The 25,000-nt window shown below is 48.7% G+C and overlaps 2 protein-coding genes across 2 annotated transcripts in view; one reads left to right on the top strand and one right to left on the bottom strand.

Annotated features, from left to right (window-relative positions):
• Positions 1–8,838, bottom strand: part of actr2a (actin related protein 2a) — a 16,412-nt gene extending 7,574 nt beyond the window's left edge. Inside the window, exons 1-2 of the mRNA XM_080546342.1 lie at positions 8,722–8,838; positions 4,068–4,178 (exon numbers count right to left, since the gene is read on the bottom strand). Of these exons, the coding sequence (XP_080402468.1) occupies positions 4,068–4,178; positions 8,722–8,769 (159 nt within the window). The 5' untranslated portion in view covers positions 8,770–8,838. The remainder of the gene's footprint in view (positions 1–4,067; positions 4,179–8,721) is intronic.
• Positions 8,839–16,312: 7,474 nt separating this feature from the next.
• Positions 16,313–23,439, top strand: LOC308171813 (ras-related protein Rab-1A-like). Its single transcript, XM_080546701.1, has 6 exons — positions 16,313–16,462; positions 17,910–17,982; positions 18,375–18,470; positions 20,452–20,547; positions 21,147–21,278; positions 22,506–23,439. Exons 1-6 carry the CDS (start codon positions 16,449–16,451, stop codon positions 22,701–22,703), a joined length of 609 nt encoding a protein of 202 aa, XP_080402827.1. The 5' UTR covers positions 16,313–16,448; the 3' UTR covers positions 22,704–23,439.
• Positions 23,440–25,000: the final 1,561 nt, after the last annotated feature.

Below are 25,000 nucleotides of genomic sequence, written 5' to 3'. Positions count from 1 at the left end.
CGTGGGAACCAGAGACATATCAACTGGCATGATGTCACAATACAAAGGGGGAGGAGTCAGTCGTACAAACAGGTTAAACGCGTTCCAGAGCGGTTTCTCCTCTCAGAAGAAAACTAGGATGGGTTAGTTACCCTGGCAACCACACACACACACACACACACACACACACACACACACACACTCACACAAAGGGGCACGTTGCTTTTAGTGATGGGAAGATGCCTTTAGGAGTTCACAAGTCACGTGCACAATGTCTTAAGGCCTTAAACTTAAGACAGTCCCGTGTTTAACAGTCACGTTTTCTAGAAGCTTCCTGGCTGTTTGAAACTTTTAACAGAATTTTCTTTCTCAGCAGAGGCCGGAGGTGCGGGGTGTCGGGGCGGCTGTGGCTCAGGAGGTAGAGCGGGGCGTCTAATGATCGCAAGGTCGGCGGTTTGATCCCCGGCTCCTCCTGGCCATGTGTCAAGGTGTCCTTGGGCAAGACACTGAACCCCCCAAATTGCTCCCAGTGAGCGGGCCGGCGCCTTGCATGGCAGCTTGCCGCCATTGGTGTGTGAATGTGTGTGTGAACGGGTGAATGAGAGGCCGTTGTAAAACGCTTTGGAATAAGGCGTTATATAAGTGCTGTCCAGGTGGCAGACTTACTTGCTTGGTGCTTTAAGGGTGGGGGGTGGGGCTGGGGGGTCAAAGGGTAGAGATGGTTGTCATCAGTCATCTGCAGCTATGACTTCTCCTTATATGACCTGGTCTCTTTTCTCTCATATATATATATATATGTATATGTATGTATATCTACCTCCTGCAGTTCACTGATGGGGAACGTTGCTGTGTGAATGTGGTGTGAGAGACAGCTCTGTGGTTCAGGCGATGTGTGCCGATCTATCAATATCTCTCTGCTTCCTTCTGCTATTGGCCCACATCCACTATATAGTCTTCTGCTATTGGCCCACATCCACTATATAGTCTTCTGCTATTGGCCCACATCCACTGTATAGTCTTCTGCTATTGGCCCTCTCCACATCCACTGTATAGTCCCTAGGAAGGTCTGCTAACATGCCAGTGTTTTAGTACATAGTATGTATTATAGTACAGCTATAATGTGTTCATAGCGCTTTATAAGACGTGTTAAAACATGTTTTACTGCATTATAATGTCTTATATCATCTCATAATGATCCTGACCTGGTATAGGCCATCTTCCATCAGTCTGGAAAAATATAGACAAAATAATGATGATATATTATGAAGACATCATACCTATAAAGAGTTATGATGCCTTATGTGTGACTCAGACAGAGTTACCCAAGAGGGTAATCTTCTAGCAGTGTGACTGCCAATGGCTCCAGGCCTGAGCTGAGGTGACTTTTCCTGCGATGACTGGTGGATAGATGACTCACTGACTTAGACAAATGTATCTGTTGTAAGTCGCTTTGGATAAAGGTGTCTGCTAAATGTCAAACATGTAGGCTAAATGTAAATGGTCTGCAAACTGCATCTAACATGCTCATTGGTTAGAGGAATTAATTGATCAACGGAAGAAAAAAAAGGAGGAATGTAATTGGTTAGGTTAGCCAGCGCATCATTTCATCACTGAAAATGGAGGGAAAGAGTAGAAGAGAGAGAGAGAGAAAGGAAGTAATGCAAGAAAAAGAACCAGACCATTCTTGTCAGAGAGATGTTGAGCATACATACGGTACACACACATGTACGCGCACACACACTAGGGCTGCAACTAACGATTATTTTGGTAGTCGACTAATCTGTCGATTATTTTTCGATTAGTCGCGATTAGTCGTGTGGCTTTTCGCTGCGCGTAAATGGCGACGCAGAAGCATAAATCCGGCTTAACTAGCTATCTAACCTAACGTTACGCCAAGCTACAGCTGCTCACAGAGCTAGTTGACTGGCTAGCTAGCATTGCTGGCTAGACTACAGACAGCTCACGTTAGTAGGCTACGCTTGGCGCTGTTTATCTTACAGACAGCTCGCTGGTGGACTCAACATAATTGAAATAGCATTCACTTATCAAGCATCCTTCATGATCATCCACCATGACTACCTGGTATTTTAATAGCGACCACCCCTCACTTCATTTCATCTCGCGTTCTCCTGGCTTCAACATGGAAAACCCCTGCTACGTAACGTTACATACAAGCGCCTCTGTCTGTCACATGCGTGCCACAGGGCAAATAAATTAATAGCACAAACGCTCATAGCATGTACAGCCCTGTCCATGAGACGTTGTTTTCCAACATGTAACAGTAAAGCTAACATAAACATTACGACCCTAACAATATAACGTTAGCCAGTTGGCTAACAACGTTAGCTAAAACTTCCCCAGCTGATTCTTGCATGGCTCCCGTTTAAAAAAAAAAAAAAAAAACGTTTTTTTAAATATAAATTTTTTATGCGATTAGTCGACAACAAAAATTCACGTCGACGAATTTCCGTAATCGATTAGTCGTGACTAGTCGACTAATCGTTGCAGCCCTAACACACACACACACACGCTAGCACACACACCATGCTATCTCACACACACACACACACACACACACGCTAGCACACACACTATGCTATCTCACACACACACCATGCTAGCTCACTCCAGACACACTTACCATCTTTCTGTTATTCTGCCTCAACAGGAAAAGAAGAGGAAGACTGGTAAGAGCATGAAGGGTAGAAGAAGAGGAGAGAGAGAGAGAGAGAGAGTGTGTGTGTGTGTGTGTGTGTGTTGTGAGTGTATGTGAGCGTCCTTGCGTGTGTGTGCGCGTGTGTTGTGTGCGTGCAAACGTCTGTGCGTGTGTGTGTGAGTTCCAACGTGTGTGTGTGTTGTGGTGTGTGTGTGTCCCTGTGTGTCCTGTCCGTGCTGCTATGCAGCAGTGTTATCATCAGTACTGTGTGTGTGTGTGTGTGTGTGTGTGTGTGTGTGTGTGTGTAGAGTTAATGTGTAACAGCCTGATAGGGAGGTAGGTGCAGTTCTTTGACTAAATAAACAAATCACAGTCAAGTTTAACTACTAGCCTTCCATTGGTGTGTGTGTGTGTGTGTGTGTGTGTGTGTGTGTGTGTGTGTGTATGTGTGTGTGTGTGTCGGTGTGTGTGTGTGTGTCGTCCTCCAAGTGAAAGTTAGGAACCTGCAAAACTCTGGGACAAAATGTTGGTGAAAATAGACACACCCTCACACACACACTCACACTCTCACACACACTCTCTCACACACACTCTCACACACTCTCTCACACACTCTCTCACACACACTCACACCCTCTCTCACACACTCACACCCTCTCTCACACACTCACACCCTCTCACACCCTCACACTCACTCTCACACACTCTCACACACTCTCACACACTCTCACACACACACTCACTCTCTCACACTCTCTCACACACTCTCACACACTCACACACACACTCACACACACACTCACACACACACTCACTCACACTCTCTCACACTCTCTCGCACTCTCTCGCACTCTCTCACACTCTCTCACACTCTCTCACACTCTCTCACACTCTCACACACTCTCTCACACTCTCACACTCACACACTCTCACACACTCTCACACACTCTCACACACTCTCTCACACTCTCTCACACTCTCACACACTCTCACACACTCTCTCACACTCTCTCACTCTCACACACTCTCTCACACTCTCTCACACTCTCACACACTCTCACACACTCTCTCACACTCTCTCACACTCTCACACACTCTCACACACTCTCTCACACTCTCTCTCACTCTCACACACTCTCTCACACTCTCACACACTCTCACACACTCTCACACACTCTCACACACTCTCTCACACACTCTCTCACACTCTCTCACACTCTCACACTCTCACACTCTCACACACTCTCTCACACTCTCTCACACTCTCACACACTCTCTCACACACTCTCTCACACTCTCACACACTCTCTCACACTCTCACACTCTCTCACACTCTCACACACTCTCACACACTCTCACACACTCTCACACACTCTCACACACTCTCACTCACTCTCACACACACACCTGTGAAGTGAATAAACAGTCTCACCTTGATCTCGATGTTTCCCACTTTGGCTGTGGAGCGTATGATTGGCCGGCCCACCAGGGCAGGGAAGATGTGCTCGGGGAAGTTAGACCCCGCATAGCCACACTTCACAAACTGGGGGGGAGGGGGGGAGAGAGGGGGGGAGGGAGAGGGAGGGAGGGGGAGGGAGGGAGGGGGAGAGAGAGAGGGAGGGAGGGAGGGGGGGAGGGAGAGAGAGAGAGGGAGGGAGGGGGAGAGAGAGATAGGGGTAAGGAGGGAGGGGGGGAGAGAGAGGGAGGGAGGGAGAGGGAGGGGGAGAGAGAGAGGTAAGGGGGGAGAGAGAGGGAGGGAGGGGGAGAGAGAGAGAGGTAATGAGGGAGAGAGAGAGAGAAGGAGAGAGATAGGTAAGGAGGGAGAGAGAGAGAGAATTATTAGTCATTAAGTCAGCACATTGGGCAACACAGAAGTATACTTTCTAGGCTCCATTTTAAGGGCGTAAAGACTGACGTCATATGACCTGGACCACATAGGTATGGAGAAAGCTTGGTGGCGTAATGGTTAAAGCGTTGACCATGCAACCGCAGGGATTCCGGTTCGATTCCGTCCGCGGACATATCCTGCATGTCATCCCTTCTCTCTCTCTCACCCACCTTTCCTGTCAAATCTCTACTGTCTCTATCGCAATAAAAATATGAGTGGGACTGCCCCAAAGAATAACTTAGTTCAAATGTCTTTATTTTCATTGGCCACTTCGAGGTGTTCTTGGGCAAGACACTGACACCCCCGAATTGCTCCCAAATTGTTGGTGTGTGAATATGTGTCTGAATGGGTGAATGAGAGGCCGTTGTAAAGCTCTTTGGTGTAAGGAGCTATAAAGTGCAGTCTGTTTACATCCATGATGTAGCCTATAAGAAGAGGTACAGGCCTCACACCAGGGGAGGCTGGAGGAGGTAGAAATCTGAGGCTGGGCTCATTTTAATGTGTGAACTCACTCACTCTCTTTGTGAGAGTGTGTGTGTGTGTCTGTGTGAGTGTGTGAGTGTGTGTGTGAGTGAGTGTGTGTGTGAGTGTGTGTGTGTGTGTGTTTGTGTGTGTGTGTGTGTGTGTGTAGGTGTAGGTGTGTATGAGAGTGTGAGAGTGTCTCCGTGTGAGTGTGAGTGTGAGTGTGAGTGTGTGCGTGTGCGTGTGCGTGTGTGTCTCCGTGTGTGAGTGTGTGTGTGTGTATGTGTGTGTGTGTGTGTGAGAGTGTGAGAGTGTCTCCGTGTGAGTGTGAGTGTGTGTGTGTGTGTGTGTGTGTAGGTGTGTATGAGAGTGTGAGAGTGTCTCTGTGTGAGTGTGAGTGTGAGTGTGAGTGTGTGCGTGTGCGTGTGTGTCTCTGTGTGTGAGTGTGTGTGTGTGTGTGTATGTGTGTGTGTGTGTGTGTGTGTGTGTTTGTGTGTGTGAGCGTGTGTGTGGGCCCCCCCTGCCCTGCAGAGGTGGTGAAGCAGGGAGAATCTATTTGGGGAATTTCATTCAAACCGGTTTGGTTGGGGGACCAGGACCTGTTTCAAGAACCTGAGAATCACCTGACTCTTTTCTCTGCTGATCCAGGATCAGATCTGGCTGGCTGGTTTTGAGTCGTATAGGAGGGGGAATCAGCCAGCTCAATCTGATCCTGGACCAGAGAAAAGAATCAGGATTATAATAATAATAATAATTCATTGTATTTATATAGCGCTTTTCCGGGGCTCAAAGACACTGACAGTATGGGAAACACAGAAACAACAAGCAACAGATAACATGAGCACATAGAACAACACAGAGTTAACGAACAGGCACAGGGAACAATTAACACAGCAATGTCCAGGTGAGGGAGGAGGGGGGTGGCGGGAGATGGTTAAGGGGTAGGGGAGGTTGTATGCATGTCCAGGGGGGGGAGGGGGGGGTGGCAGGGTTAGGGGAGATGGTTATGGGGTAGGGGAGGTTGTATGCATGTCCAGGTGAGGGAGGAGGGGGGTGGCAGGGTTAGGGGAGATGGTTAAGGGGTAGGGGAGGTTGTATGCATGTCCAGGTGAGGGAGGAGGGGGGTGGCAGGGTTAGGGGAGATGGTTAAGGGGTAGGGGTAGGGGAGGTTGTATGCATGGGATCATTCTGACCCTGAATAAAAGTTTTGAACAGCTGACGCCCTGGTCCTTGAAGTCTCCCTTAACCAAACCTGTGTTCCTCCTCTCTTCTACACTAAAACACGTGACTGTTTCTAAGTATGAAAAGAGAGGAAGTGGTCTGCATGCATCAGCAAGACTAGACATGATGACATCATCACAGTTAGGGGGAGAGGAAGGGGTGAGCTAGCTAAGCTGCTACACCTTGGCTACGGTCCACATATCCACAGGAATATATATATATATAGCCTAGATACCAAGTATATAGATTATACCGTCTAGAACGCATGTATGGCCAATGGTCAGAATGTTGCTATTGTTGTCGGAACACAACCAGTGTTCTAAGAGTTCTAAGTTCTACGTTTCTAAACTTCTAAAAGAACCCAATAGGGGAAGTTAGTTAGGCCACCATGGAGTTCAGCTTGCCCCATTTCCAACACTCTCTGTGTTATGAATAGCTAGCCTATATGCCGGTTATATTAGGGCCATTCACAGTGTGAGAAGCGGCAGAGGGGAGGCAGGCAGCACAGTTCAGCTTTGTGGTCGCAGGCGGAGAGACAAAAACAGAGACAGTCAGTCAGCTCAATTCAAAAGTGCTGGGTCACAACAAAAACAGCTGAGAATAGTTTCAAGGGATGTTATTCATCCGTTACCACAGCTAGGGCTAACATTTGTCCTGTTTTGATCTGGGCGTGAAAGCGCGAGGATGAACTGTCCCGTTTGATTATATAAGCCGGCGGATGAATGTTTACCAACAAGCTGTATGGAGGATGTGATGATCAGAGATGTTATAAGCCCTTACATGGAAGATCATAGACGTGATAAGTCCATACATGGAAGATCAGAGATGTTATAAGCCCTTACATGGAAGAGACGCTCTCTGACTTCCTGACTGACACTAGTGCGAGACATGCGTACTTGCACAGATACGTTTATAGTAGTTTATTATAGGCTTGCTTTGCTTTCAATCAGCTCAAATAAGCCATATTTGTTGGCTTATGTGTGTGTGTGTGTGTGTGTGTGTGTGTGTGTGTGTGTGTGTGTGGTTAATTTTGGCAGCTTCTTCCGATCCGATTATTTATTTATTTTTTCGGAAATGGAAAATGAAAAGAAAACTCGGCGACGCGACGGTGTCAAACACTTCCTCAGAGAAGTTGAGAGGATGTTGGGTTAGGGTTAGGTAGGGAGGGAGGGCGGGCCAGATATGTGCAAGATCATCATATCCTTTGTGAACTGGTACCTCATATCATATCTGGAGGATTTAAACACACAATAATAATAAACACAGTAACGCGTAAATAAACAGCAGCGGTTCTTCTCTCCTCGCCCGGTCAGTGGAGTGTCACAGCTCCTCATCTGAGACCCCGGGCCGGTGTGAAGAATCGCAACGTGCGGCACAACCCGGGGGGGGGGGGGGGGGGGGTACCGACCACCGTGATGTCTGAATGAGACGTGTTGTTGTCTTTAGATAGATAGATAGACTTTATTTGTCATTGCTACAGTACAGGTACCAAACAACGAAATTTAGGAGGGGAGGCTCCCCTGGTGTTTAGGAAAGGAAAAAGAAACACATTTTGGAAAAAGCATAGATGCATAAAAATCACAAGAAGGTAAGGAGCTGGTTAGGAGGCTTTATATACAGCACTATCCATGCACTGACTGTCTTGTGTTGTCCTGTTTTTGCATTTGTATTTGTATTTGTTTTTGTTCATGTATACACGTGAAAAAAGCATAAATGCACCTTCTGTAATGCCAAAACAAATTCCTACATGTGTCAAGCATAATGGCAATAAACGTTATCTGAATCTGAGGCATGATGATGAGACTCAACAGAAACGACGCACGGTGCATCTGATCTATGATCTGTGATCTGTAAACGTTTTCTGAGAGCTTGACTTGTTTTTATTAGATAAGGATCTTGACTCCCAACCGCTCCACAACCTCAACCACAACCTCAACCACCAAACTTTGACGGTTTAACCTCCATGCAGCTGTCCTCTCCTCGGGGTTACACACTCGAAGGTAGTGCCGCCGTCTAATGATCGCAAGGTTGGCAGATCGGCGGTTCGAGCCCCGGCTGGCCACATGTCGAAGTGTCCTTGGGCAAGACACTTAACCCCAAATTGCTCCCAGTGCTAACTAACTAACGCGTAAATAACGACCGAGCTGACAGACAGACAGACACATTCCTCCCAGACTGACAACACCACCCAGACAGACAGACACCACCGCCGTGCTAACGACAGATAGCCACCGACCCGAGGCTAACGTCAGGCTGCGTTCGTCAACTCCCTCCGAGAGCGCCGGAGCGCCACACTGGCTCCGACGTCATAAAGGGCACCGAGTAATTCGATTGGACAAGAGGCGTTCCGCGAGTGCTGGTCGGATTCTACAGTGCGACTTTCAGAACGCATCCCCCTACAACGTTACTTCCTGTTTCTCCCACCATCATCTCATCTCATCTCATCTCTTCTGTCTAAAAAATGCACCGATGCTAAAAACACAACGTGGCTTAACGTGTCGCCGTAGAAACTCACCCCGGTTCCATTGTCGCAAACCACGACTTTCCGTCCCTGACTGTCCATGTTTGTCTCACGGTATTTCCTCCAGACGCCAGCAGCCCTGAACCCCGTCTCTCTGTTCCGCTCTGAACTACTTTCTGCTTCTGCAAGGCGGAAGTCACTCAGCACCACCCCGGCTTTGGCGAGGGCTCACTTCCGGGCTGTGGCTGTGTTCGGAATGGCATACTAGCATACTGCATACTAGCATACTCAATTAGTATATACTGCATACTAGCATACTCAATTAGTATATACTGCATACTAGCATACTCAATTAGTATATACTGCATACTAGCATACTCAATTAGCATATACTGCATACTAGCATACTCAATTAGTATATACTGCATACTAGCATACTCAATTAGTATATACTGCATACTAGCGTACTCAATTAGCATATACTGCATACTGCTTACTAAATTCATAATAAGTATGCCAATACCAGCCGACCGAAAATCTAGTATACATTTCTTGCATACTCAAATTTCACATACTCTACCAGTGTGAACGCACTGCATACTCAAAATCTACGTCATATCTAGTATGAGTAGTATGCTAGTATGCCATTCCGAACACAGCCTGTGTGTGTGTGTGTGTGTGTGTGTGTGTGTGTGTGTGTGTGTGTGTGAGTGTGTGTGTGTGTGTGTGTGTGTGAGTGTGTGTGTGTGTGTGTGTGTGTGTGTGAGTGTGTGTGTGTGTGTGTGTGTGTGTGTGTGTGTGTGTGTGTGTGAGTGTGTGTGTGTGTGTGTGTGTGTGTGTGACACAGGCCCAATGCTGCCCCGCTGCCTATCAGAGGCCTCGCAGCGAGCCGACATGGTGAATTAGGTCTAGGCAACGCCTTTTCAAACCCACTGCTATTGAACGGACCGCAGTGATTGACAGTGTGTTTTTATCAATATGAATCGATCATTCTGAATCCTCATTTAGCAAATTATATAATCGATCATTTGGAATGTGGATATAAGAGGCATCTAGGTAGGCCTCCCACCTCCCAGGTGCTGTCTGCGGGCACATTAACATGCACAAGGTTGTCTGTGACCCCGGGGAGATCAATGTAGTTATGGAAGATGGAATGGCGTTGTAAATATCATGACGTGACAGACAAGAGAGTGTAGTATAGTATAGGTCTATGATCAGATTTACCTGATCTTCTGCACTAGATTGAAGACGAAGACCTCCATCTCTTCATCTTGGCTGTCCCTCCTAAAGAGCTCTTCAGCCCCCACTACCCCCCTGTACAGTTCAGTTTACTACTATACTGCTTTTTTTATTTTTTATTAAGTAATCCTTTCTTCTTCTATCGTTATGCCTGCGGTCCTCGCATTTGTTTTTGTCTTATCATGACTGAGTATAATAATAATAGATTATTCACTTAATAAGTAATAATAATAATAACTTTTATTTGTATAACACTTTTCCCGTGGTCCTCTGTGGCTCAGTTGGTAGAACACGGCGCTAACAACGCTTAGGTTGTGGGTTCAATTCCCGCTGGGACAGTATATACTGACATGTATGAACTCACTGCAATGTAAGTCGCTTTGGTTAAAAGCGTCAGCTAAATGGCATATATAAATGGCATATATATTCCTGCAAACGTTGCAGCTCAAAGTGCTCAAACCATTATAGAATCATAATTACATTATTTAGTCATTATTATTTATTTATGTTAGACAAATGTACTTGTTGTAAGTCATGGCCAAAGGTGTCTGCTAATGTAAAAAATGTACATTTGGGGGTTAAGATGAGGTATTTCGGCCTCCCCCACCTCCTCTATCTAGGCTAGTCTAGGCTGCCTGCTGATGCGTGTGGACTATTTCCTCTCTTTTCATATTTCAAAGAAAAGGTCATGTGTTTAGTGTCAAAGAGAACACAAAGTTAACATTTTATATTAATATATTGTAGTGACTACATTATGGGTTCATGTTCTCCTCTTACTGTTGGTTGTGTAGTGGGAGGGAACCAGTTCTGGCACTAGGGGCAGAGGGGAGGATTATTAAGGTTGCAACTTCCTGTTTAGACACAACAGTTTTGGTGATCTATTTTCTGGTCCTGTACTGAGAGTACAAGTTGTTATTTTGATTAAACAGTTATCATTACGTTGCCTACGTCTTTCCTTTTTCCTCCGGCACTACACTGGTGACCCCGACGTGGATTTTTGTTAACGTAATTGTGTACAAAAACCAGCGAACGAACATTACAATCCTGCAAAATGTCCGGGCGAGGAAGACGTTCAAACCAGCGGCAGCCATCACCATCCCCTGTCAGGGTAACGCGTGGTGCGCACACTCCCACTCTCAAGCTACCAGAGTTCTGGGACTCAACGCCTGCTGCATGGTTTGCTATTGTAGAGGCACATTTCAACAAAAGTGACATCGATGACGACGACGACCGGTACAACCATGCTGTGGCAATGTTGGGCAGCTCCACCGCAGCTCGAGTGGTAGGTTTTTTGTCTGCTCCCCCGACGACGAACAAATATGAGCGCCTCAAGGCCCTGCTTCTAGAGACATTTGAACTGTCCACTGCGGAGAGGGTGCGTCGCCTATTTGCCATGTCGGACTTGGGTGACGAGAGGCCTTCTGCGCGCATGGAGAGGATGCTAAACCTGCTCGGTACAGAAGACCCCATGATCCTCTTCACAGAGCTGTTCATGCGCACATTGCCAGCTCAAGTTAGGATGGCGCTGGCCAACACCGCCATCATGGAGCCCCGCGCCCTGGCCAGGGAGGCGGACCGGTTCGTCTTGGCCATGCCTCAACGGTCCCCCGACCTGCTCGCTCCCGCGGCCGCCCCGCCACCCGACCGTCGCAGGAGAGCGAAGGATGACGCCAGACCTTCTGGCCAGCAGGGTAACGCTGCGGGCCATTGTTTCTACCACGCCACTTTTGGCGCCAAGGCCAAACGGTGCCGCTCACCCTGCACCTTCGGACCGACGGGAAACGGCGGGGCCGGCACTCAGTAGTGGCCCTGAGCGCTGGCGTCACCAACAGGCTGCTCTTCATACAAGACACCGCCTCTGGTCGCAGTTTCCTTTGTGACACAGGTGCCCAGTGGAGCATCATTCCGGCAGAGAGATCGGATGTGGCGAAGGAGGAGCGTGGTCCGCAGTTGGCAGGCGCGGACGGCACACCTATCTGCTCTTATGGCACTAGGGCGGTGGACGTGTGCTTCGGAGGGCAATGCTTTTCGTGGGATTTTGTCATAGCGGCTGTCACATTTCCCCTCCTTGGTGCGGATTTTCTGTGCGCCCACAACCTGTTGGTGGACGTGGGGAACAGGCGCCTGGTCAACTCACAGACTTTCGCTTCCTTCGCCTGTACGCAGGGGGAGGCGGTCTACAGCGGGTGGTCCAATACGCTCGCCGAAAGTGACCAGTACCTTCGGCTGCTCGCCGAATTCCCCGACCTTAACAAGCCCACCTTCTCCGCGTCCACGGTGAAACACGGAGTGGAGCACCACATCGAGACCGAGGGGCCTCCCCTCCACGCCAGGGCCAGGCGCCTCAACCCGGAGAAGCTGGCCATCGCCAGGGCGGAGTTTGCGCATATGGAGCAGGTGGGCATCGTTCGGCGCTCGAGCAGCCCCTGGGCGTCTCCCCTGCACATCGTCCCTAAGTCAGACGGCGGGTGGCGCCCATGTGGGGACTACCGCCGCCTCAACGACGCGTCCAAGCCTGACCGCTACTCGGTCCCACATGTGCAGGACTTTTCAGCGAACCTGGCAGGCAAACGCTTCTTCTCCAAAGTGGACCTGGTACGGGGGTACCATCAGGTGCCGGTGCACCCCGAGGACGTCCCTAAGACGGCCGTAATCACGCCATTTGGACTCTTCGAGTTTCTGCGGATGCCGTTCGGCCTGAAGAACGCGGCGCAGACCTTCCAACGCCTCATGCACTCGGTGCTCCGGGACCTACCATTCCTCTTCGTCTACTTGGATGACATCCTCGTCGCAAGCACCACGGAGGAGGAGCACCTGTCCCACCTCCGGGCCCTTTTCACACGGCTCAGCCAACATGGGCTGATTGTCAATCCGGCGAAGTGTGAGTTCGGACGGAACACCATCGACTTTCTCGGGCACCGGGTCTCCGCAGAGGGGGTGACCCCCCTCCCCTCGAAGGTGGAAGCTGTCGCTGCTTTCCCGCGCCCCAGCACAATCAGCGAGCTCAAGGGGTTCATCGGGATGGTAACCTTCTACTATCGCTTCCTCCACCACATCGCTCACATCCTGCGGCCTCTGTACGATGCCCAGAAGGGCAAGACTCTGAAGCAGCCGGTGGACTGGACGGCGGAGCGTGTCAAAGCCTTTCAGGACACCAAGGCGGCCCTGGCCCGCGCTGCCATGTTGGCCCACCCCTCGCCCTCGGCACCCACTGCTCTCACCACGGACGCCTCTGACTTTGCTGTGGGAGCGGTGTACGAACAGTGGGTTGGGGACGCCTGGCAGCCTCTTGCATTCTTCAGCCGCCAGCTGTCTCCCAGAGAGCAAAGGTACAGCACATTCGACAGGGAGCTCCTCGGGCTGTGGCTTGCTGTCAGACACTTCCGTTTTTTACTGGAGGGCCGCGAGTTTACGGCCTACGTGGACCACAAGCCACTCACGCACGCCATGTCCAAGGTGGCGGAGCCGTGGTCCGACCGCCAACAGCGCCAGCTCGCCTACATATCCGAGTTCACCACAGACATCCAGCACGTTGCTGGGAAGTCCAACCAGGTCGCGGATTGTCTCTCCAGGGCGGTGGTTGGTGCGGTCCAACTGGGTTTGGACTACGCGCGCATGGCTGCAGACCAGGCCGCCGACCCCGCCGTCCAGGCTCTCAAGTTGTCGGACACAGGACTGCGCCTAGAAGAGGTGGTTTTCGGTGACGCAGGGGCCACGCTCCTGTGCGACGTCTCCATGGGTCAGCCACGACCGGTGGTCCCCGCCAACTGGAGGCGCCCCGCCTTCGAGGCGATACACGGCTTGTCTCACCCTGGTAGGAAACCGTCCTCACGGCTGGTGTCAGAGAAATTCGTCTGGCATGGGCTCAAGAGGGATGTGAGGGCCTGGGTAGACACGTGCATCGCCTGCCAGCGCGCCAAGGTGCATCGACACGTCAAGGCCCCCCTGGAGCAGTTCTCTGTGCCTGAGCGGAGGTTCGATCATGTAAACGTGGACCTGGTAGGGCCGCTGCCCCCCTCGCACGGATACACCTATCTCTTTACCATGGTGGACAGGACGACTCGCTGGCCGGAGGCAGTTCCGCTCTCCTCAACGACAGCCCCCGACCTGGCCCGGGCGTTCATCGCGGTGTGGGTCTCCCGCTACGGCACCCCTGCTGATCTCTCCTCTGACCGTGGCTCACAGTTTACTTCAGAGCTGTGGGCAGCGGTGGCGGAGAATCTGGGGGTCAAGCTCCACCGCACAACCGCCTATCACCCGCAGGCGAACGGGCTCTGTGAGCGTTTCCATCGATCCATGAAGGCCGCCCTTCGAGCCAGCCTCACGGACAGCGACTGGCTTGACAAGCTGCCGTGGGTCATGCTGGGGCTCAGGACAGCGCCTAAGGAGGACCTCCAGTCGTCGTCCGCTGAGCTGGTGTTTGGACAGCCGCTGCGGGTCCCCGGTGACTTCATTCCCAAGTCAACGGAGCCCTGGTCCGCCGCCGCTCAGCGCGCCTCCCTGCTGGACAGCGCCAGGACCTTCGTCCCGGTCCCGACTACGCAGCATGGTGTCCCTACTTCGAGGGTGCCCCCGGAGCTGCACTCAGCGAGGTTCGTTTTCATTCGTCATGATGGCCACAGGACTCCACTACGTCCTCCTTATGACGGGCCTTTCCGTGTCATCGAGGCCGGAGCCAAGAACTTCATGGTTGACATGGGGGGTAGGCCTGAGTGTGTGTCCGTTGATCGCCTCAAACCGGCCCACTTGGACCTTGAACTGCCCCTGGACTTGGCCCTGCCACCGCGCAGAGGCCGGCCTCCAGTCCTACCTCCCCTGCCGCGCCCTGGCCATTCCCCCCTCCGACCCCGACAACCCCCCGCAGCTCGCGAGCCCCCGGTCGTCACTGCCCCCCGTCCTTCCCTGCAGGAGGACGTGATGGGCGATGTCACACCTCCTCCCGCACCTCCTGACTTTACCTACGATCGTAGGGGCCGGGCCATACGCCCTCCTCGCCGTGAGGATTTCCAATATTGAGGTGAACACTGGGGGGGCTGGTGTAGTGACTACATTATGGGTTCATGTTCTCCTCTTACTGTTGGTTGTGTAGTGGGAGGGAACCAGTTCTGGCACTAGGGGCAGAGGGGAGGATTATTAAGGTTGCAACTTCCTGTTTAGACACAACAGTTTTGGTGATCTATTTTCTGGTCCTGTACTGAGAGTACAAGTTGTTATTTTGATTAAACAGTTATCATTACGTTGCCTACGTCTTTCCTTTTTCCTCCGGCACTACAATATATATAATTCCTATGCTTTTTTTTTTAATATAATTCCATGTATTACAATAAGCCCGTCCTCCGATTTCTACCTCCACCAGCCTCCCCTGTTTATTGTTTTTCCAAAGCGCTTTACAACGGCCTCTCATTCACCCCTTCACACAGACATTCACACACCAATGGCGGCCAAGCTACCATGCAAGGCGCCGGCCCGCTCATTGGGAGCAATTTGGGGTTCAGTGTCTTGCCCAAGGACACTTCGACAGGGCTCTACCTCCTGCGCCACAGCCACCCCTGTGGTGTGTGTGCTTCCCAGAATCCAGAGAAGACATCCCGTAGATAGTGTTTTATATGAACGAGAGATGGTTGTTGTTTCTGTTCAACAGGTCCCCCGTTACAAAGTTACCACAGTTATCATTACATGTCAAGGTCCAAAAACAAACAGACCGTCCTTACTGAGGAATTCCACCATAACATCTTTATCTCACCCTGCTCGCTGTGGAACATCCAGTGGAACATCTGTGATAATAATAATAATAATAATAATAATAATAATAATAGTAGTAATAATAATAATAATAATAATAATAGTAGTAGTAATACTAGTAATAATAATAATAATTACAAAAATAATAATAATACTAGTAATAACAACAACAACAACAATAATAATAGTAATAATAATAATAATAATAATAATCGTAATAATCGTAGTAATAATAATAATCGTAATAATAATAATAATCATCAAATAATAATAATATTTATAACAATAATAACCTTTATTTGTATAGTACTTTTCCTGCAAACCTCAAAGTGCTTTAACATCCACACAGCATAAAAACAATAATAGAACAATAGTAATCAATCAAACACACACTAGCAATAATATAAACTACATAATATTATTAGATAAAACAAGAATAAACCACACAATCCAAGGGGCATAGAACAAAGATAAATAAAATAACTAAATAATATAAGAATTACTAGAAGAAGATTGTGATAAAGTGATGCGGTGACACATTTGACTACAAATGGAATGGTCAATGGTTTGACTACAACTCCCATGAACCCTCACAGTGTGGAGTTTCCTGGTCGGGACGTTCGGCCATGTTTGATTCGATTATTCAGAAGCTAACTGAAGCTAACTAGGGTAGTTTGTCCTGGAATAAAAACTGTTGTTGCTTTGTAATAATCTCCGGATTAACATTGTTAAATCATCCACAACGAGGAGTCGCAGTATTTTAGAATAATAACTGTGTTATTAACCGTGTTGAGTCAACGATGAATCCCGAATAGTAAGTTTGACTTTGTGTTTCTAAAGATGATGACAGCTTAGGGTTTTTCTCTGAGTGTCAGGTTCGCTAGCTAGGCAGCTAAAGCTAAAGCTAAAGCTAGCTGGTAAAATCACGTATTGTGCCTTTGTCACCTGCGAACAGCGACACGACAACAGCTGAATAACACGTTACTAAACCAGGGTTAGGGTTAATACTGTTTATTAAACGTCGTATATTAACAGCTCAGCTGTTTTTAATCTTCCTGCGTTTCCCCGTCAGGTAGCTGGGGGTGTTAGCCATGTTAGCCAGGCTAGGCTAGCAGGGTCGCTTACTTTGCATTGTTGTTGAATGTTTCAACCTTCTGGAACAACAAACTGCTGTTTAAACGCAGATAAGAGGCCGTGTGTGACCTGATCCACACGGTTAATGTCACCCTGATGTCAACATGTCCATGTTAAACATGTTAAAGTCAGTGACACATCATTACTTTGTTGTTTTCTTTTTAAAAGGCTCATTTGTTTGACAGGAGGTTGTTGACAATTGCCACTCAGATAAATATTATTATATTATTATATTATTATATTATATTATAATATAATATTATATTATATTATATTATATTATATTATTATTATATTATATTATCATATTATATTATATTATTATATGATTATATTATATTATTATATTATATTATTATATTGACCTTAACTATTATATATTTTTCCTACGAATAGTAGTTTCTTTTCACCAAAGAAAGACAAGACAAACTTTTAATTAATGGAACTGTAGTAAACGTTTGTTACTCAAATCGTGACGTTAGAATTATAAGGTTCTATCTCCATTTTTGGTCAAAATTGAGTTTTTCCACATAATCTGATCCATTAGGTGTTTATTAATGCCTGTGTGATGTTATTTTTAAAATGTTGACATTTTTAAGTTAGTAATTAATAAAATACAAAGGTTCCATCTCACAAAACATAATGGAATGTAAAAACTTTGACGCTCAATATCTCTGAACTGCCCTAAACGGAGATAGAACCTTATCATTCTAAACGGAGATAGAACCTTATCATTCTAAACGGAGATAGAACCTTATCATTCTAAACGGAGATAGAACCTTATCATTCTAAACGGAGATAGAACCTTATCATTCTAAACGGAGATAGAACCACTCAGATTGACCTAACTAACTATTATATGTTTTCCTACGAATAGTAGTACGTAGTAAACGTCTGTTACTCCTGTGATGTCTACAATGTGATATCTAAAGTGGGTTAATGATGCTTAGGCACGACAAACAACTTAACTTCGCTGTTATAATAATGCCACCCTTTCAGAGGTCATTTACTGGGTGACAGACCTAATCTAATGATATCTGTGACAGTAACAGTAGAAGAAAGGACTACCCAGGTTATCATTTTGGGGTAAACATCCGTTAAATGTGTATTCTCTTATCTCCTCACAGTGACTATTTATTCAAGCTGCTTCTGATCGGGGACTCAGGTGTCGGGAAGTCTTGCCTCCTCCTTCGGTTTGCTGTAAGTGAACAAGTCTGTCTCTGTCGCCCAACACCACCACCCCTAACCACTATGTCAAGACTTGTTGTGATGTGAGGATATTGTGCAGGTGGAGACTTTCTTAATACTGCCAAGCTGCTGTGTGCTATTATAAGACACCATTTTGTTTAGACATGTGACTACTACTAGCCATTAAAATCCTCTTAGGTGGTGTTATGTACACGTGTATAGTTGGCTTGGAATTGGGTGTTTTAGTGGCTATATTATATTATGTTATGTTTTATTTCCATCTTTCCCCAACTGAACACCAATGTGTACTGATGTGTTTTTCTCCCTCCCTCCCTCACACACACACACACACACACACACACACACACACACACACACACACACACACACCTACACCTACACAGGACGACACCTACACAGAGAGCTACATTAGTACAATCGGAGTGGACTTCAAAATCAGGACCATCGAGTTAGACGGCAAGACCATCAAACTTCAGATCGTAAGTTCCTGTGTGCCCCTTGCTGTGTGCCTCCTCACTTCCTGTGTTCCTCCTCACTTCCTGTGTCGGTCACGTGACTTACGAGGCCTGACGGCCGCTTGCAACTCTTGTGACATCAGAGGAAAACGGCCTCCAGGAAGAAACTGCGACGTAATTGGCCTTCGCAGGTCACATGGTCTGGGTCTCGGTGGGACCTTTGTCACATGACACGGTTGCCCAACTCCTGTTGTTAACAGTCCGTACCTCCCCCGACTGTTTTTACTGTTTCCGTTCATTACCGTTTCACCACACCCCTGGCTGACAGGGTCTGCTGCTGTTTGTTTACTGTTGTTTGTTTACTGTTGTTGTTGTTTCTTTACTGTTGTTTGTTTGTTTGTTTAGTGTGCTTGCAGAATGCAAGGCACACTATATGTTATTGTACATATATATTTATTTATTTATTAATTTATTATTATAGCTACATTTATTTATTATTATAGCTACATTTGGGGGGTGCAGTGGGCCATTCCACTAAAGGTGGATCAGTATAGCTGCGATATAAATAAATGCGGCGCTCAGGCAACTCGAGATTGGAATTCAAGCCTCAGGTGATTCCTCGAACGAGGATCAGCCTTGTGTCATCAGTGTTCACAGAAGACAGGCTTACAAATCTTCGATATGGGCGCGTGCACGCAGACATACGCAGCCCCGAAGAGTCGATCTGTCGAAATGAAGATACTGCAGCGGTACTACATTTGCGCAGCATTCCGAATTATTGATTTTTATGAAGACGGAAAAATAAGATGTAAAATAGTGCAATACTGCCGCAATTAACAAGGCGAGGGAAATGGTTTGGCAAGAAATTGCTGACAGATTAAATGCGTAGGTCATACTAGCCCCAGTTATTGTTATATGTTCATATTTTAATAAATGAATATTACTACTGTGGTGATATCCGCAGCAGGCTACAAACCGTCATATCGCCACAATGGCCTAGTGGTATCGACCGCTGCCATAGGATTTATTCGTCATTTTATATCGGTGGTTCGAATCCCTCTTCGGACACACTTTTTACTGCATTTCGTTGTCTGAATCTAATCTAAAATCTCATCTAAAAAAGTATGTAGGCTATAAAATTATGGTGCAGGCTAATTTACAAGAACTGACACGATTACAATGGTGTTTGAAACCTTTGCATGAAATCTTCGGTTAAATGTAAAAAAAAAAAAAGAATGACTTAGTCAAGTCTCGAACTCGCAACCTTTGGAACTCGAGTCGGCTGCCTTAACCACTACGCCAGCCAGACCGCTGTGATGACAGCAATGCAAGTTGAGACAATTACTTTTTTTTTTACACTCTTTTCTTTATTGATCTATCGATCTATCTTTCACACTTTCAAAATATCAAGTTATCTATCACACAATCAAACTATCTATCGATCGATCACACTTTCAAAATATCAAATTATCTATCTATCACACAGTCAAACTATCTAATCTATCTATCTCGTGTGAAGTGGGAACTAATATTTCCTAAAAGACACATGAGGAACTGTCGTTCGGGGTTTAGTTTCCGCCTGTGAGCCTTTTTTGACGCACGGATGACCATAGCCTGTGTTTTAGCCTGGTCGGGAGCAGGCTAATTATATCTGACTCAGAAGGAGCTCAACCAAGCAGCGAATTATTTGAGCCACATTGATGGCACCGAACGCAAGCTAACATTTTCGAGGCTTAGAACTTTATCGAGCTTCGTGGAATAGGGCCCAGGGGACTTAGCTAACTAGCGCATTGCGCTAGCGCTAGTTAGCTTGCGGTAGTTAGCTCGGCCCCTGGGTGAGCTAGAGAAACGCGGTCTTCGTCGGGGGATGCAGTGGAGTGGCCCGGGGGAGGGGGGCAAGCACACTTCACAATTTCCACAGGAATTGTACCTGTCTAGTTTACTGTTGTTGTTGTTGTTGTTTACTGTTATTGTTGTTGTTTACTGTTGTTGTTGTTGTTGACAGTGGGACACGGCCGGGCAGGAGCGGTTCCGCACCATCACATCCAGCTACTACAGAGGAGCGCACGGAATTATAGTGGTGTATGATGTCACAGACCAGGTCAGTCTGTCTCCCTCTCTCTGTCTCTTTGTCTCTGTCTGTCTCTGTCTCTCTCCCTCTCTCTCTCTCTGTCTCTGTATCCCTCTCTCTGTCTCTCTGTCTGTCTCTCTCTCTGTCTCTGTCTACCTCTCTCTCTCTGTCTCTGTCTCTTTCCCTCTCTGTCTCTCTCTCTCTCTGTCTCTCTCTCTCTCTCTCCCTCTCTCTGTCTCTCTCTCTCTCTCTCTCTTTGTCTGTCTCTCTCTCCCTCTCTCTGTCTCTGTCTCCCTCTCTCTGTCTCTCTCTCTGTCTCTCTCTCTGTCTCTCTCTCTCTCTGTCTCTCTCTCTCTCTCTCTTTGTCTGTCTCTCTCTCCCTCTCTCTGTCTCTGTCTCCCTCTCTCTGTCTCTCTCTCTGTGTCTGTCTCTGTCTCTGTCTCTGTCTCTCCCTCTCTCTCTATCTCTATCTACCCCTTTCTCTCTCTCTCCCTCTCTACTGCTTTTCTCTCTCTTTCTCTCTTTCTCTCTCCCAAATTCCAGAGAAAATAAAAAAAGATGAAACTTCCTTGTGACCTTAAACCTCACCCCTCCCTCCCTCCCTCCCCCCGTCCCTCCCCCCCTTGTAGGAGTCGTTCAACAACGTGAAACAGTGGCTGCAGGAGATCGACCGCTACGCCAGCGAGAACGTCAACAAACTGCTGGTCGGCAACAAGTGTGACCTGACCACCAAGAAGGTGGTGGACTACACCACGGCCAAGGTACGGACCCAACACCCTCCTGGTGTACACATCTAGTCCTTATGACGTACCAACACCCTCCTGACGGACACAGACCCAACACCCTCCTGGTGTAGAGATCTAACACCCTCCTGGTGTACGCCAGTGGTTGTCAAACCTCTCCTCGGGGACCCCCAGCCTCTCCACATATTTGATCTGTTCCACCACCGGCACACCTGATTCAACTAATCGAGCAATTAGGATAGTTGAATCAGGTGTGCTGTTGGTGGAACAGATCAGATATGTGGAGCGGCTGGGGGTCCCCGAGGAGAGGTTTGACAACCACTGGTGTACAGAACACAACAGGACAGGGGAGGCTGGGGGAGGTAGACATGGGAGGACAGGGGAGGCTGGGGGAGGTAGACATGGGAGGACAGGGGAGGCTGGGGGAGGTAGACATCGGAGAACGGGCTTGTTGTAATGCATGGAATGTTTACCTCCACCAGCCTCCCCTGGAACAAAACCATAGAGTTGTCATCCCTCCCCCCTCCACCATTCCTGTCTTTCCTGATTGACCTCGGACCTCTCTATTGTCCTGTCTGCTCTCTCTTTTTCTTGCGTTGACTTACTCCTTCCCTTGTGCCATTTATCTCTCCATCTATCCCCCCCTCTCTCTCCACCCGCCCTCTCTCTCTCTCTCTCTCTCTCTCCACCCGCCCTCTCTCTCTCCACCCGCCCTCTCTCTCTCTCCACCCCCCCCTCTCTCTCTCTCTCTCTCTCTCCACCCCCTCTCTCTCTCTCTCTCCACCCGCCCTCTCTCTCTCTCCACCCCCCCCTCTCTCTCCCTCTCTCCACCCCCTCTCTCTCTCTCTCTCCACCCGCCCTCTCTCTCTCCACCCCCCCCCTCTCTCTCTCTCTCTCTCTCCACCCCCTCTCTCTCTCTCTCTCCACCCGCCCTCTCTCTCTCTCCACCCCCCCCTCTCTCTCTCTCTCTCCACCCACCCTCTCTCTCTCTCTATCCACCCGCCCTCTCTCTCTCCACCCCCCCCTCTCTCTCTCTCTCTCTATCCACCCCCTCTCTCTCTCTATCCATCTACCCCCCCTCTCTCTCTCCACCCCCCCCCTCTCTCTCTCTCTATCCACCCCCCTTCTCTCTCCACCCCCCCCCCTCTCTTACTCCACTTCCTCCTTCCCTTGTGACATTCTTTATCTCTCCCTCCCTCCACCCCTCCCTCCCTCCACCCCCCCCATCCCCCTCCCCCCTCTCAGGAGTTTGCAGACAACCTGGGCATCCCGTTCCTGGAGACCAGTGCTAAGAGCGCCACCAACGTGGAGCAGGCCTTCATGACCATGGCCGCCGAGATCAAGAAGAGGATGGGCCCGGGGGCCACGGCGGGGGGGGGCGAGAAGTCACACGTCAAGATCCAGAGCACCCCCGTCAAGGCCGCCTCGGGTGGCTGCTGCTGAGGGGATGAGGGGACGAACGCCCCCCCCTGCCTGCCCCCCCCCAAGCCCACCCACCTCACCTTAACTACCATCCACCCCTTAGCCCCGCCCCTCTGCCCCGCCCGCCCCCGTACCAACCAAGCTCAAACGTTAGCGTTACCATGCTCCACAGGGATTAGAGAGAGAGAGAGAGAGAGAGGGATGTTGATAGAAAGAGAGAGAGAGGTAAAGAGAGAGGCAGAGAGAGACTTTGAGTGTCCTGGATTGTAAAACGGTGTGTGTGCAAGATGCAATACCAGATGAAAGACGAAAAAAACTAGACCCCCCTCGCCCCAAACACCCCCCCCAGCCCCGAATACCCCCCCAACGCCCCAACCCCCCCCCCAATCTAGGTCAGCGACAGCAGACAGGCCCGTAGCGCTTATTTACACCCACAGGTCCCACAGAAACTGTTTATCTTTCTTTCATTTTTTCGTTCATTTCTTAATTTTTTTCTTTATTTTTTTTTATTATTTTACGTTCTAGCCCCAAACACACACCTACCTATAAACCACCGGCTCCCGACTTCTTTTAAAAAATCTCAACGATGACGATTACGATTATAAATAAAAAATAAATAAAAAAATAAAAACAACAACAACAAGTCGAGTACAACACAAGTAAACAGCCTCTTTTCCCGACTCTTTCACTCCGCGGGAGGCCGGCGGAGGTAGGGATCGGAGGACAGGGGGGTTTCACGGTAAGTCAGGGATACCGTTCCCCCCCACCCCTCCCGTTCGTTACCGTGACCCCCCCCCCTGTCCTCCGATTTCTACCTCCGCTAGCCTCCCTATGCTTCACTCCTACTCACTGTTTGGTAGCTCTGGGCCGCCGTCAGTTTTGTTAGCGATGGTCGTCTATATTCTTCATCTGGCTGTGGTGGGTATCAAGCTCCACTCCCCCCCGATCTCCCCCCCTTGACGAGTTAGGGAGCACCAGAGATGAGTGTGTGTATATATATTCACATATATATACAAAAACAAGAGAGTCTGGCCAACTCAGGCCTCCATTTTCTCACCGAACGTTCCGACGACAAACAAAACTCTAAACTCTAAACATTCTATTTGTCGCAGAACTTCCGGTGACAAAATGGCGGCGGCTGTGGTGGTGAAAAAGAAAAGAAAAAATATATAAAACTGGTCAAAAAAACTAGTTGGCCTAACTCTCTCTCTCGTGCGTGCGTGTGCGTGCGCCTATGTGTGTGTGTGTGTGTGTGTGTGTGTGTGTGTGTGTGTGTGTGTGCGTGTGTGTAATCTATGTCTCTGGGCTCCGCTAGGCCACCTTCCTAATGGAGCGCGTGTTGCAGGAGCATCATCCTTGTTAGCAGAACCTTGTTGTCATGCGTCTGGAATGCCGTCGTCATGTGACTCAGCACATCTCTGTTCATGCTGTCATCTGTCATGTGATGAGGGAGGTAGGTGAGTTGTTTCCTGAGGGGCTTCGAGGCACCGGAAGTCATCTGTCAGTCACAGCCTCCAATTAACGGACTTAACCGGGGGTTCGCCCCCCCCCCCCCCCCCCACTACACAGATCACAGATTACAGATTACAGATTAACGCCTAGTCACCCGGAATACAGACCCTAGTCGACGGAGACTCTCCTGTTTGTTCCAAGTGCTTCCTTAGTCCAGGGTTTAGGATTAATCTGTGTCTGTGTCTGTGTCTGTGTGTGTGTGTGTGTGTGTGTCTCCCACCACCACCCACCCTCCCCTCCTCCTCGAAAAGATTTTTTTGTGCCGCGAAGCCTCAGAGAAACTCACCTCACCTCACCTCAGAATTACCCCCCAGAGAAGAACTACTCCTCCTCATTCACTTGTCTTGTGTCACGTGGTCCAACTTCACACTGTTGCCCCCCCCCCCTCTCTAACATGTACCAGTGCCTTTGTGGCAGGATCTCTGTATGCTATGATGACCATGCCTTCGTCTGGTTGGTCGGCATAATCCCTCCAACGCTATGTAGACCTTGGTGTCGGGTCCCGATCGTCTAACGGTGGCGTCCTTTTTCTCCTCCTCTCCTCTCTCTCCTCCTTTCCTTGAAGGCTTTGATTCCTAGGTCTAGTGAAGGAGAGGAGAGGGAAGGAGAGGAGAGGAGATCAATCGTCTAAAGTGGTGTCCATTTCTCCTTGTCTCCTCTCCTCATCTCCTCTCCTCACCTCCTTTCCTTGAAGGCTGATTCCTAGGTCTAGTGGAGGAGTGGAGGAGAGGAGAGGAGGTCAATCGTCTTAAGTGGCATCCTTTTCTCCTCTCCTCTTCTCCTCTCCTCGCTTGCTCTCCTCTCCT

Source organism: Nansenia antarctica (assembly GCF_963989245.1).
Source record: "Nansenia antarctica genome assembly, chromosome: 16".
Taxonomy (NCBI): Eukaryota; Metazoa; Chordata; class Actinopteri; order Argentiniformes; family Microstomatidae; genus Nansenia; species Nansenia antarctica.
This window is presented reverse-complemented; position numbering and strand designations above follow the sequence as displayed.

Excerpts from the sequence above, each read along its gene's own strand:
- LOC308171813 (XM_080546701.1), top strand. Across the intron at positions 17,983-18,374 it reads GCCTCCTCCTTCGGTTTGCT|GACGACACCTACACAGAGAG; the intron begins GTAAGTGAACAA and ends ACACCTACACAG. Across the intron at positions 20,548-21,146 it reads TGTATGATGTCACAGACCAG|GAGTCGTTCAACAACGTGAA; the intron begins GTCAGTCTGTCT and ends CCCCCCTTGTAG.